General features: G+C 53.1%; 1 protein-coding gene across 2 annotated transcripts in view; it reads right to left on the reverse strand.

The window, feature by feature from the left end:
• Nucleotides 1-1,538: 1,538 nt before the first annotated feature.
• Nucleotides 1,539-14,905, reverse strand: part of MED27 (mediator complex subunit 27) — a 190,455-nt gene continuing 177,088 nt past the window's right edge. Inside the window, exons 7-8 of one of the 2 annotated variants that reach the window (XM_081066416.1) lie at nt 4,364-4,441; nt 1,539-2,114 (exon numbers count right to left, since the gene is read on the reverse strand). In XM_081066416.1, the coding sequence (XP_080922542.1) occupies nt 1,980-2,114; nt 4,364-4,441 (213 nt within the window). In that variant the 3' untranslated portion in view covers nt 1,539-1,979. The remainder of the gene's footprint in view (nt 2,115-4,363; nt 4,442-14,905) is intronic. The other variant, XM_081066417.1, reaches the window with a different exon arrangement.

Here is a 14,905-nt window from a genome sequence, read left to right on the forward strand (position 1 = left end):
CAGTTAGTTGTACCACATAGATACTCTGGACAACGAGGTGATTCATGTCCTGGGTGGGATGGAGTTGGACAATTCTTCATCACTGTGTGCAATTTAAAACGTATGGTTTCTTTCTGGAATTTTCCATTTCATATTTTTGGACTGCAGTTGACCACGGGGAACTTAAACCGCAGAAAGCGAAACCGTGGACAAGGGGGAACTCCTGTATCTACCCCAGGTCCTCAATTCTGTGTTTTCTCACAAAGCGACACATAAGCGTCTTAGAAGATACCCTAAGTCAGTGAAGCTGTGTTCTGCTCTGTTGCTGGAACCCTGAAGGGACTGCCTGTCACGTGACACAGTGAGGCTTAGGGCAGGAGAAATTGCCAACCCCCTTGGAATAGATGAAAGAAATCCAGAGTGATGAAAGGCTGGTGTGACTGATTCATGTGTCACACAGGCTAGTCATTAAGCCTGTGCCATCGTTTAATTGGCAGTGTGTTTTTCTTTCTTAGTGGTTCATAAAATAATGGTGCCTCTTACAAGCGAAGGCATCTTCAACGTGACGAACCATGGTATTTAATCTACATTCACCCGCTGTGCGGAGACGTTCCTGCAGTACACCTCCCTGGCTCTCATCATACTTCTCCAGGCCGGGCGCTGCACTGGGAGCACGTGGTTCTCAGAGTCGGGCCCTCAGAGCGCCCCGGGACGCTGTTTCATAATCGGGGTGCTGGATGCTACCCTCAGAGCATCATGACTCGGGGGGTCTGGGGTGGGCCCCGAGACTGTTTCTAATCAGCTCCCACGACGCGACGCTGCTGGGCCACCCTTGGAGTGGCACTGTCCTATCGTTTTGCCCATCATTTAATCCCTTCATTCTCTGGCTCCTTTCAGGCTGGTGGGAGTAAGTGGGGAGTGTCTGGGTGGTTCCAGAATCCTGGTAGGAACCACTCATTCTTTTGGACATCTCAGAAGGTGGCGTCTCTCTGGCATTGTTCATGGCAAAGAGCGCAATTTGTAGGGTGGGCTGGGCCAGGAAGGCTCTGGGTCTTCCCGGGACAACCTTCACAAGAACTTCACCAGGTCAGCGCAGCCTCCTATAAACTTAGGCTTTAAACGTGGGGTCAAGGCCCTGGATGAACTCAGCAGACTGGGCTGGAATCTGTTCATAGTAATATTTAGGTCAAAACTTGGCACAAACAAGCCAGGCACACCTGTCACACCTGCTCACATGTATTCTAGCTGGTGACACGGGCAGGTCCCTTTCCCGTTGGGGGGATGTATGCTACTGGTTTAGCAAAAAAAAAAACATCTATGCACTTTTTCCCCTCAAACAGGACAATCCATTTTCAAGCCACCAGAACGTTTTTCAAATGGAGTATTTGGGAACACTGCCCTCTCTCCTGAAAGCAAGAAGCAGGGGACGTGTCCTCAGGAAGAACTGTTTTATATGCAGACAGTACTAAGTCTTTTTTTTCTCCAGAAGACGCAGATCTACTCACATGTTCAAAGAACTGAACATAAGAAGTGCTTTAAGAAAGAGGAGACGAAGCCTTGTCCTGGGTACAAAAGGTTTATTGCTTCTAAAAATAAGTTATAAAACCAAACACCCCGCATGGCAGCAACATGTGTGAACAGGGGCTCATACCAATCACAGCGGCTCTTGGAAAGGACTTAGCACAGGGTCCAGAAGGGTGAATTCCCGCATCGCTGACACACACGGAGGAGCATGCTCCCCAACTTCCTCATCCTGAGTTCTAAGGCGGTCTTCCTGGCCTTCCTTAACTGGGCTAACGTGTCTAATCAGTCCCATGCACAGAGGTGGACTGTTATTCCAGGGGCTCGGTGTTAACCAGCGACATGCTGTTTTACAAAAGGGGCGGGGGGGGGAGGGCTGCATTGATACGGGGCAGTGAGGAAATGCCTGAGCATGCGTACACTTGGGGCTTGTCTGGGAAGGTGCTGCCCAGGGGTCTGCGCTGGCGGGGCGGGCGGGGCTACTGCCGGCAGGTGTCGTGGAAGGCTTCGAGGGTTCGGAAATCCCTCCATGTGGGGGGAAGGCCGTCCTGCAGAAACTTCCCACAGCGTTGGCACGGGGCCTGGAACAGCTTTATGTAACTTCTTAACCAGGTCTAAAAAGAGAGTGAGGAGAGAAATGAAATAAATCGAATCCATGTGCTTCCAATGTCATCGTTCCTGTCAAGCCTAATGATGTCGACGACAGGGAATGAAAGTGCCCTGGGACTCCCAAAGGTGCCCTGGGACTTTAGGGAATGCTGCACGTGGAATCCACAAGGTCATAACAGCTGAGTTTCAGTCCTGCCGCTCCCCGGCCCCTCCTGACAGAGGCTGTTTCTAAAATAGCAATTTCTGCTCTCAAAGGCAGGAAGTGCTCCCGGAGGAGTGGCCGTGAACTCCGCCCCAGGCCTGGGGCTCCGGGCAGCATGGAACCACGGTTCATTTGTGAGTCCCGGGTCTTCTGAATATTAGTATTGATCGTCTGCTGCTCACGGCCAAGCAGAGGCCATGCACACGTGAGGGAAGGCTTCGCGTCCTGTCGACTTTAGCATTCTCCACTGAGGTCAACATGCCTTCTTTCTAATCCGATTTCAGAGGTCATTACTCACTGTCACACTGTGGCCCAACACACCTGGGGGGAGGGCGGGGACAACCTGGGGCCACCAAATAACACAATAAGCAGCAAATAACACCCTTGAGTGGTTCAGAGTGCAGACTTCTCTCGGGCATCATACATAAGGATGAGGCACACATAACTCAATTCTCACACTCAAGGAGATTCACTACCAAAAAAACCCCACACAAACAAACAAACACAAAAAAAAAACCCCCACACACAACCCGAAGCCCACAGCAATAGGTAAGAAGTCCTCACTGTGACAGGGACACACGAATCTCATCACTTAATGTCCTCCTGAACTATATCAACAAGAGAAAATTGTTCTCTACAGAGGTTGGTGGAGTTTATTGATACAAATCCTTCTGTCTTCATCGCAGCTGCCCTCATGGTGGCAGAGGGCCCCAGCGGTACTGTCCGTTCCAAAGGCTAGTGCTGGAGGTTTGGGCAATAAACACGAGGTCAACGGATCATTTGGTTAAATAATTTATCCTTCCGTGCTAATTCAATTCAAATCCTCCCCAAATCCCCCAGTCAGTCATGGAAGGGAACGTGGGCATTACTACACATGAGTTTCAAAAACGAGGCTTTGCATCTCTTTAGAAATGAAGGGCTCGATGCAGACAGTCAGCTGAACTGTTCTCTGGACACACAAATGAAGCGCAACATGGACGGCTGTGCCAGCCACCTGGGTTTGCGCAGGGAGGGGGAGGGCGCGCAGAAACGAGGAACGCATGCAGGCCTGGAGGCAAGTGGAGTGTGGAATGTTCCAGAATAGGAAAACCCCAGGTGGGAGCACCTGAGAGAGGAGGGGCCGCCAGCGCCGTGAAGCCAGCTGTGCGTCTCCCGAGAAGCTCTACACGCAGCTCAGTGCTTGAGGCAAACGTGGTAGGACGAATCGCACGAGCACCACTCCACGCAGCTGTCAACACTGACTGGGACTTGCTAACAGGTGTACGTCTTTCCAGCAGGTTCTCCAACGGGCCGCCTTTCTGGCATGACTACAAAGGGAGTTTTAGCAGCAGTGGAAGATGGAGAGTGCTGAGGTGAGCCCGAAGCCGTGTGGGTGTGATGTTTGAACAGCTGGCCGCTCTGTCAGGGTGGGCTGGAGCCAGCTGTCGGCCGTGCTTGGGTCAGCTGGTGGGCCCGGGAGAAACTCGGGCAGCGGCATGCTGGGGAACTGGCTTTGGGCTGGTGGGGCTTTGCTGATTTCCACGGTGCACACATCTGGGTTCGAGTCCACGCTACCAATGGTCGAACAACTGGCTGGCAAAATCCTGAATGTCTAACAAGAGCTGGCAGGAGCTGACTCCAGCACGCCAGTGGAATGGCTGTTTGGGGGTCATTCTCCATCCTGAGCACCAACTCTGAAAATCTAAGGATTAAGTGTCTTGGGCGAACTGCAAGATTTGTCTTAGTCACTGCAAGATGCTCAGAGCCGAGCAGAGAGCCTGGCACAGATTAGCACTCAATAAATATCTACTGACTAAATCAATGTTGGAAACTGTTGGAAGATCAGTTCTGAAACCACCAATTGTTCAGCAATGATAGAAAACAGCAGTTAAGTAAGCGGAAGCGGCTTCTCCGAGATCCCTTCCCAATTTAGAGAAACTATCAGCTCCAAACCGGCCCCTCTCCCACTGCTAGGCCCTCGTAACCTGAAGACGCAGCACCTATGGACCTGCCGAGCTGCCCGTTCTCACAGGTTTAAATTAAATGGGAGTCTGAGCTCCTAAAACCACTTACCATAAAGGACCTGACCACGACGTCTGGCATCTGGGGCAGCTGGTAGTGGAGCAGGGCGGTGGTGGCATGGTCTGTCACCTGGGAACCAAGGACAATGACGGGATTAGAGGCACAGAGAAAACAAGATGAATGCAGTCCTTTGAGATGACAAAAATCTGCTTAAAGATTCTCTTGGAGGAAAGAACATCTAAAATCAAATCTGAAGTACCACAATCAGTTAGCAAAGTTGGGGGGCGGGGCACAGAAAGGAGGAACGTATGCAGGCCTACAGGCAAGTGGAGTGTGGAATGTTCCAGAAATGGAAAACCCCAGGGTGGGAGCACCTGAGAGAGGAGGGGCCTGCCAGCGGCATGGGGAGGCAGAGACGTCTGATCTGGGGTGGGGGGGACTGCAAAGGAGCTTTCCCATCCGTCCATATCTACTTCACCTTGACACGGGAATACTTCTGGCAGGGTGATTGGTCTTTTTGCTTCCTTCCCTTCCCATTCTGTCTCCTAATTTGTAGCTACATAGGCTCTATGATCAGGAATTTGTAATTTCTGATGATTCTTCCCTTGGGCCTCACTGTTACGTTCCTGAGGCGCTTTGCCACTCACAGTGGTCCTCAACCAGCTCTCCCGAAGAACGGGCCTATTTTCAGCACCCTTCTGGGCCACACCCCATCCCGTAACTCCAAGCAGAGGCTTCAGCAGCAGAGCCAAGGAAACGACTGCCTCGGGGACCAGGTGGAACGCACCCTGGGTTCAGCCCCAGGACTGTCCGCTCACCCTGGTCCAACCACCTAACCTCTCTGGGTCCCAGTGTCAACTTCTGAAAAACAAAGGGCTGGTCTAAGATGCCCTGGAGTTTGGAAATTTGATGACACCACGATTGCTAATGCCTGCCATCAATCAGCAAGTTAATAGGTTTAATCTAATTTGATGGTTATGCTCAAACACATGGCTTATTTGATTGTCCTCATTAGGGATTCTTGCCACTACAAGTGCTGTGGTTAAATAACAAAATGAAACTTTGTGCACAAGAACCAACACGGGTCTGCCCTGTGTCGACGTACCAGCTTCCAGCCTCCCCCCAGAATACCAAGTGACGAGCTAAGGGGCAGTTAAGCTCACCCGTCAGGTGGAAACCGAAAGGGCTGGACTAGGCCCCACACGCTGGGTTGCAGACGATCAGAAATGAGTCCAGCTGTGGGTCCACACCCAAGGCCAGAAAGGGCACACCCCCAAGAGTGATGACACAGGCACCTCAGCGTCCAGAAGCCTTACAGACCCTCTCTAAGCCTCAGTTTGCCCCTGGATATAATGGCCGTGCATGTGAAGCCCTTACCCTCCAGCCTGCCTCCCTACCTCTTTTGCTCCCCCTGGCCTCTGGACTTGCGCTCTGCCCCCCCAGACCTTGACGGCCGACTTGGTAGCTGGTGAACCCCACAAGATGATCAGCTCTGTGGGGGCAGGGATCACACTGTGTCCCCAAGACCTAGGACATGGCCAGCATTAGCAGGTGCTCAATGTGCATGTTGAATAAAGAAACTTAAAAATGCCCCCTCACCACAAACACCTGCACTAGCGGTCTTGCAAATCCAGCCAACAGTTCAAGTATTCACCACAGCTGAGGAATTCTTATCCAAGTGACTTTCAAGATAAACGGTACTTAGTCCTTCAAGTGCAAAGACTTTTTTATTTTAAGCATTTTGACAGACAGCTTTCTAAAATGAGCAATGTTTTTCAAAAAACAGTAGCAATGATAACTTGGCAAAATGGCGAGCGACTGGTAGGGTGAAATTAACTGCTGCTACAGGGCCGCAAACTCGGCTCCAAGGGTCCTGAGTTTAGAAGCTTGGTTCTTACCTGTCCGGGTGACTTGCTAAAATAATAATAATAAAAAAAACCCAGCAAGTGCCATTTTATAAACCGCTAAGACATTTCTTACAATCACATCTGCCATTACAATAGAAACAAAGTTTCTGGAGAATTCCTTCTCCTGCCCCTACCATTTAGTTTACAGTGCCCCTAACAAAGCCCTGCCTCACATGCCACCACTGTCACAGCATGGAAGCCGGGCTGGCTTGGTCGGTGCCCTGCTGTCCCCAGGGAAGAGTCCATTTCAGTGGCTTGAGCGCCTTGGCCTGGGGTCTGATTCTCTAAACACACTGCCACCCAGAGGCCACCTCTAAGGTCAAATGTTTGTTTGGCTGCACGTTATCTTTGCTTGTCTTACAATTTTTAATACGAATGACCAACATTTAACATTCTGCAAACTTCACCCAACTTGGATCCCCAGCTTTTCTGGAAGTGTCAGAAGATCTGGGGGCAGTAACAGTGTGCCTGCCTCATGGGTCACCGTGCGGGTGAGGATGACGGGTCCAACATGGGATGTGCTGGCACAAGGCCCAGCTCCAAGCATCACTGGGTGTGGCCTTGCCCCCACACATCCCAGAGGCTTTAGAGCAGGGTGCACACCTGCAGCTTGCCAGCATCCCCGGGGTCTCACTCCTAGCCTGCTTCACCCATGCGGCCTTTGGAGTTCAGGACCTCTCCCCAAACACTGCCCAGCATCTCTGCCCCAAACCTTCCTGCTCCCTGGGTGCCCGGCCTGGCGAATCTGTGCCCCTTTCCCCAGCCCTTCCTTAGCTCACCTCTGGAATTGAGCTCTTCTGGCTGAGTTTTGATAACTACAAGGTGCCAAGCCAGGCAAGACATCTTGCTAATGACAGGAACATCTAACGCGCCCTTCCAGACCTGCTCCTCCTCCTGCTCTCAGGAGCGCCACCGCCACCCACCCAGGAGTCTAAGCCGGGCACCTGGGCTTGTCCCACCGCGCAGATGCACTCGTCTCGCAGGCCTGGCGTTATGAATCATTCGTCTTGAATCCCGCCACTTCGTCCCACTCCAGTCCAAGCTGCGGCTTCTCTGTCAGGACCAGGAGAGCCCCTGCTAGCTCCCTCCACCTGCTCTTGTGCCCTCACAAGGGACATTCTGGAGCAACGCAGAAGGGCTGGGGCTCTGCAGGTCTGAATTCGGGCTCCACCTCCTCCAGCAATGCCACCCTGGGCCAACATCATGTTTTTTAGCTGCAGTTTTCCCGTCTGGGAAATGGACATAGGAACAAACAGTATGCGTCCCGTGGGACAATCAGGAGGATCATGTGGTCACGTGTGCACACTGTTCAGTAAGCTATGGATCACACTGAACACTCTCTGGGAGTCATGTGACCACACTTAGGACAGAGTCCAGGAGTGGAGAGCTGGCAGCTGAGACCGTGCAGGGCCTGGTCTTGCCTCCTCTCCTCTCCTCCCAACCCCTCCCCTCCCGTTTCTGCCCCACCCCTGCCTTACCCTCCCCTGTCTTCTCGCCCCCCTCTGAAAACATCTTGGCCCCCAAGTGCTCCGTCTCCTCCTCATCGCCTGCTCCTCTTTCTGGGCCTAGTTTAGACCCATGTGCTCAGGGAAGACTCCCAGGATACCCTGTGGGTCATGTCTCCTTGCTCAGATCTTTCTTTGTTTAGTGTCCATTCCCCTAACCTGACTGTGAACTCTGAGGCCAGAGACCCTGTCTGTGTAGGTCCTCCTGTGTGGGGGTGGGGGGACAGGAGCTAAGGACTCGCGACCCAGGGCGACCCCCAGCCTGCTGGGATCCTGGCCCCTCTGCCTGCGCCAGGACTTCCCAGGGCTCAATGCCCGGCTCTCCTGTCCATCCTGGTACACGGGAACTCTTCAGTTCAGTTTGGCTGCGTGGCTAGTTCAGCCAACACGTCAGGAAGTGGAAGCGGTGTGTTCCTTCTGTTTGGAGCCGGTGAAGGGCAAGTGTGCATTCTCATGCCCTGTCCTCCCCTGGGGTGCTGGGAGCCACCCACAGAGGGTGGGGCCTCGGTTAGGCCTGGGTCCCTGAGTGCCTGACAGCTCAGGATGGTTGAGTTGTGTGAGCCAGAAATGCTCACAAGTGACAAGAAGCGTGAAGTCCTTTGGTTACAGCAGCACCACCTCTCCTCTTCACACTGATATATCCTCCTTGGAGATTTATTTCCTGTTTGTCCGGTCCAGGATTCCCGCAAGTGACGGCACACATGACTTCAAGCTGTGGCCAAGGGAATGTCTGTCTAGAACAGTGCTGCTTGCAATGTGGTTCATGGGCCAGCAATGCTGGAATCACCGAGCCCTGGGCCCTTCACAGACCTAGCCTCAGCCTCTCCAGGAGGGGGCCCAGAAATTGAGCCAGTCTCTGCAGCTGTTCTTCAGATGTGAAAATGCAGAAGGACGCAAATGTTAATGAGCACAGTCCCTGGGGACCCTGCTACTGCACACGCTGATTAAGTAGGTCTGGGGTGGGGCTTTTCCAGACTGGGCATTTCCACCTGACTCCCAGGGGACACCGAGGCTGCTGGTGAGGGACCAGGCTTTGAGCAGCCAGGTGGTAGAGTATTTCCAAAGGGGCAGGCATTTGGTTCTGAGGCACAAAACGAAGGAGTACAAACCTGAAGGAGAGCCTGTCTTTTTCACGAATCAAAACGAATGACATCCCCTGAACGTCACAGTGGTGCTATGGACCAAGGTGGGGGGAGGGTAAGGAGAAGACATTGCCACGAGTGCTGGTGGAGTGCTGGGGTCTTCCCACTTCTCGAAGGTGCTCCCTGAGGACCCTCAGATTAATTTATAATCACTGTCTTAGTGCAAGTTTACGATGCCTGTGATGTCTGCGTCCCTCACACTCAATCCCACAGTTGCTGAGGTGGGTGTGCTCCTTATCTCCATGGTACAGAAGAGGAAATGGAGACTTACAGCGGGTGGGAGGACGTCCACGGTCACGCACCTGGTGAGGGGCGATGGCTGTTTGAGCCCACACTGCCTCCCTCCCCTGGCCAGCTCTCCTGTTTGCTGATGAAGGCACGTGCCCCAGGGGCCCTGGGCCCATCACCTCTCCCCACCACCTCCCAGCTTGGTGAAGTCTTTGGAAAGCCAGAGTCCCGATGCGAGGTGCAGCTTAGATTTGTCATGGTGGCTACTCGAGCAGAATAAACGGAATTAACTGGGAAGTGTTCTCCTCCAGGTACGGCTGCAGTCGGGCACCCAAGCTCTGTTTCTGGCATCTGACTCCTAGGAGGGCACGTAATTAATCTCCCCATTACCGGGCCAGCAATCTGGCCAAATTTAGGCTCTTTTTCAGAAGGTCCAGTATAAAGTGCTCCCTCAATTGCCAAATGGTGGCTTTCTTTTTTTGGTGTTGACACAATCATTTAATTTCTTTAATTTGCCATCAGCAATTACAGAAATATTTTAATAGAAGGAAACAAAGCTGACTCATTGGCCATGTTTTCCTTCCCTTCCTCCCAAACTCCTCCACTGCTGGTTTTCAGTTTCCCATGACCGAACTCCAAAGCACCAGGCAAGACGTAGTTGTTGAATGTTGGAGAAATTCACCTATAACCATCTTCTTTTTTTGTCAAAGCATTCCACCTTCAATACATTTTTGTTTTACACTTTTCAACAAGAAAGATTTTTTTTTTGTTCACCATCCAAGACGTGGAAAAAAACAGGCCTGGGGCAACAACAAAAAAATTGCTATTAACTAATTTAAATGGACTCTGTGCCAGCTTGCTGAGGTTCGTCCTGTTGTCCTGTAAAGCTAATGAGATTCCGCTGGGAGATAAAAGCCGCCCCTCCCAGCAGTGGAGGCAGAGGAAGGGCACTAATGCTGAGAAAGGGACGCCATTCATCCCACCAGTGAATGTGGTTTTGAAAAGAGCTTGTGAAAAGATCAAAGGAGATGGCGAACCCAAAGAGAAGGGGGGAGGAGAAGGCAAGAAAGTAACAATGAAGCAGCGAGATAGGGGGTGGGGGAGAATGACGGCGATGGGAACAGCAAGGGCGGCACAGAAAGACAGACTGACCCGAGAGGAGGCGTGGGCGGTGAGTGACAGCGGAGGCGCGACACCAGGTCCCATCTCATCTCCAGGCAGAGAAAAGCCGCAGATGCTTTGGCCCAGTCTGGGTGCGCTTCCTGCTTTCCCAACGCTGCACCGCAGGTGATTTATTTTGAGTTGGTGACACTTCCATCGTCCACCAGCAGACCTGCTTTGCTCTATGAACCTCACTCTGTTTCCTTGTCCTCCACCCACAGGGCTTACAGACGTCCCCCTCCCACCCAGCGCCCCAAGTTCAAAGAGGCGCATGAGAAATAAGTGCAGAGAGGGAGAAAGGAATCTTTCAAGAGACCTTGAAACAGCTTCCAGTCAACACACTGGAAAAGGTGACGCCAGTCAAAACAAGTGTCCCAGAGCTCCTCCACCATATTGTGAGCAAGGAGCAGCTGCCATCTTCACTCCCAGCACCTCGGCGAGAGACGACTTTGGGGATGACGAGTTATTTCAGCTCCACCCAATGCGACCGCCCGTCAGGGCAACAGCCCAAGTCAGCACTTACTGGGCAGCTGGGCAAGGGAGGGCTGGTCTACACCGCCCAGCCTGGCGAGGGCCCAGGCGTGGATCTGGTCTGTCCCTATGATCCGTGGGACCTTGGACAAGGGTTAAATGTATCAGTGGAGGGAAAGTGTTTCAACAGGGTCTGACCAATAGCAAGCACCCACCAGATGGGAGTTGTCACATCTTTATGTCACTTCAGTCGCCACAACCACCTTCTGACGACGCTCCCAGGATTAGTCCCAAGTCTCGGGGAGGCTGAGTGACCTGCCCAAGCCAAGCAGCTCCTGAGTGCAAAGCAGGACCTGAGCTTGGTGGACCCTCCACTCCAGGTCTCTGGGTGATGTGGGAAGGTAGCAAGCAGACTCAGGCCCGCTCCTCCCCAGGAGGGAACGGACTCCGAGACTCCTTAGGTGGAGGCAGGACTGCACCCCAAGTCTTACACCCCAGTTCACACAACTTCCTCCGCCTCCCTGCTGGAAGCTTCTGCCCGTCCTCCCACTGCCACATCCCAGGCACCCACCCTGAACAGGGCCTGACACACACGGGGCGGGGGAGGGGCCTCAAGAAGGTCTCCAGACTGAGCGCATCTCCCTGCCTTGCAGAAGGAAGGGGAAACAGGGCAAATGAAAGCCAGCAGCACTTAGTCGGGAGTGTGTGCACAGTAACCAAGGGAAATAAAAATTCAGTGCTAAAAAAGGGGGTGCTAAAGAAAGGGGGGAATCCTACTGATGCAATGATGACTTGGACATATACAGCCCAAAGCCTTCTTCCCACTTGTGCCCTCCAGCCAGCTGTGGGGCAAGGAGAACGGGCTTAGGTTCGCCAAGACTATTTACTGTGTAAGAACACCCCAGAGCACAGGTTTTGGGGCAAGCTGACAGGCTGTTATCAGTACAGGAAGCCCAAAGAACAGGGTGGTGACACACACAAAGGACCAGGGAGACACAGGCAGGGGACAAAAGCTCTCATAATGGAATCTCATTCCCCGGCTGTTTCCGCTTTTAAAAAGCGAGTCAGCTGTATTTCTTGGTGGCCCAGGAATTGTCCTCAGGGATTCCTGAGGCGCTAAGATTGTAGGCAACGTCCCAGGTGCAGGCTTCTGAGCCAGAGCGAGAGCTTGCAGTGAGTGCAGCAGAGGTGAGGAACACACACTCCAGAGATGGGCCGAAGGCACCGTCCCTCGGCTTCTAGAAGGCAGCCTAGGCTGGGGGCCAGGACCTGTTGTCAAAAAGCGCCCCAAGGTGATTCTGATGTCAGCCGCATCAGGAACCACAGCAAACGGGCCGGGGGTCATTGCCCGCTTCCCACCACCAGGGGCAGGACTGTGCGCAGTGCCTGTGGGAGCCGAGCCAGAACATGAGCCAGTTCCGTTGCGCTCTTCCTAATGCAACGGACTAATGGCACTGAGCTACGTTATCTGCAGCACACGGCCCACGAAGCCCCAGGCCTCCTCCGCTAAGCTGGGAGAGCTGGGGCCTCTGACTATTAAAAGTACGTCCCGCAAGATTAATAAAGAGGAAAAGTTAAGTACCCACGTGTTTACAAGTTGCTTATTTAAAAGAGAAGCTTCGTAGAGACCCCGATTCTGGCTTCCCTCTAGCCAGTACCTGCTTCCACATACTATGAGGAAAAGATTCTCCCTGGCTCGCATGAACGAGGAAAGGCAGCATGGTGGGGAAAAAGGTGACACACAGCGACAGGAGGCAGGGTTCAGCCCTGAATTCGTCACTACCTCTCTGGGTGACCTCGGCTGCATTATCACTGCCCCCACGGGCCCAGGTAAGAGTGCAAGGCTGGGACCAGCGGGTGCCACTAGGCCTGGGTTTTCAGTGGGGCCTGACTGCACACTCTGAGGCAACACCTGTGCTGAGTGAGCTCCACCTCAGGCCAAGTAGCAGTGACATTTAAAAAGGACACGCGAATCCCAGCAGGTGTGGGGGGCGGCAGCGCCAGGTTCCTGCCCCACGCCAGGAACCCACCTGCTGCCCTGCTGTCACCCTCGCGCAGTCCTCGGTTTCTGGGCTGATGACACAGAGCGCAGAGAATCAGCTTAACCCCAGGGAGACATCAGCGCAGCACTGTTCCTGGTGCTGGAAACCTCTTCCCATCTTTTTGGGTTTCAAGGAGACGCAGGGGCACAAACTAACGGGAACAAAGCCAAACGTTTGCTACTTGGTTGTACACGTGCTGGTCCTGCCACTTACAGAAATAAAAATAAACTTTCATTCACTGGATATACTTTAAAGGCTACACAAGGAGATTAGCTCAAGAGTTTGGGTCTCTTCTCAGGGTTTTGCTGAGGACAGACCCAGGCTTAAGGAGATGGACACTAGGAATCTCAGAAGGAGAAAATTTTCTGTGGGTCCAGGAATCAAAAGCTTGAACCTAGTGTGTTAAATGTTTATAGAGACAGCAAGCCCCGTCTGTGACGTTGCTCTGAGGACGAGCTCTGGTTTCATGAAGACTATTTAAAACAGTCCCAGAAGTACTCATTCCATGAAGAGGAACCATCTTGATTTCAAAATTGAAATGCTATGAATTCAGTCTGGAAAGTGCTGGGGGTGGGGGCGACAGGGAGAGGAGCAGAGACGAGCTGCTAACACTGGGATAAAAGTCCAGGAGAGTGGAGGCCTTTATGATGTTGCCTGAGTCTCATCTGTCCGCTGGATCTGCACGCCACAGGTTCAGCAGGCCTGAGGCCCGAGGAGGAAGGGCTGCTGTCCAGGGGGACCCGGGATTACTTAGACGAGATCAATGCTTCCTCCTCGGCTTGATGCATGGGCTCTGAAGTCTTATACGTGTCCCCTGGAGCCTGGCAATGCTGCTCTGGGATGAGACCAGAGGCGAGAGGTGGGCACAGACACTGCTGGGCCACCCTGCTCAAACTCCCTGGGCACAGATGAGATCAGCTCAGCCGGAGAAGGATGCGCCTCATTTACAAAGCACTGCAGATAGCCTGTGGCACACACCAGGGCTTCCATAATGGAGATGGTTTTTTGTGGGTGGGGGAGTTTCCATCCTGACCCTCTTTAAAGTCCCACCAAGATGGCACTGCCATCGCAAAGGGAAGCCCCTCAACACCTGAGGCTGGAGTACAGACTGGTTGAGGGTGGCTTCCAGAGGCATAAACAAAACAAAAACAACAAAACTAACAAAAAAGCCTGCAGCCACCTGCAGGATCCTTCAAAACACCATGGCTGGCACACGAGGTCCTGGATGACACGACCCCGGCCTTGCCTTCCTTCAGCTCCAGTCCCACTCCAGCGACCCGGCTGCTTTAGCAATTCTACTCCCAAACCTGCCTCCCGACTGCATCTGTGCTCAAGTCTGGAACGCTCGTCTCTGGCTAAGCCCTGCTCCCCCTTCAAGACTCAGCCCAGGAGCCTCCTTCCCTGTCCTGCCTTGTCCCCACAGCAGCACCCTGTGGACACCCTGGACCACGCTTGCCCGGCCTGTGACCAGGAGCCCCCGCTTGCACCAGGCTGTCTTCTCCGAGAGGATGAGGCCACGCTGGCCTCATCTGTCCCCCCCGGGCCTAGCTCAGGGCCTCTCAGGAGCACAGTACTCAACAAGGTGGCTCTGCAGTGGTCAGTGGGGACAGGGGAGCAGTGTGAAAGCGGGGTGAGAGGGTGGCAAAAGCTGAGGTCACAGGGCATTGCCGGGGAGGAGGGCTTGGGTGAACAGGAACAGCCCAGGTGACTGCGAGGGAACTCTCCAGGGTCCTGAACAGCCATAAACTTCTGCCAAAGGCCTGTGCAAGGCTGAGCGGAGCCACACGAAAGGCCCTTGACATTTCCCAGGATTAAGGAATTAGGCTTTTCATTTAGATGAAACACAAAAAGTTCAATGCTTTCCAAGGTAGTAAAATACCAGATTCTGTTGCTGGCTGCCAGGAAAGTCCCAGTCCAAAGATACCTGAATTGTTCTGTACCCACTTGGTGTGATGTTATTTTCTGCAGGAACAGCCTTGCAGATAGAGAAGCACATCCAAAGACATCTGGGCTCCCAAGAAAATACAGACACCACCACCTACTTCCCCATCAAAATGGAGGCAACTGCAGGAGAAAGAACAGAGTCCGCAGAGCAAGGAGTGAGCCCCGGCCGAGAGGCAGCTCTGCCTCTGTGGCA

This window comes from Rhinolophus hipposideros (assembly GCF_964194185.1).
Source record: "Rhinolophus hipposideros genome assembly, chromosome: 11".
NCBI lineage: Eukaryota > Metazoa > Chordata > Mammalia > Chiroptera > Rhinolophidae > Rhinolophus > Rhinolophus hipposideros.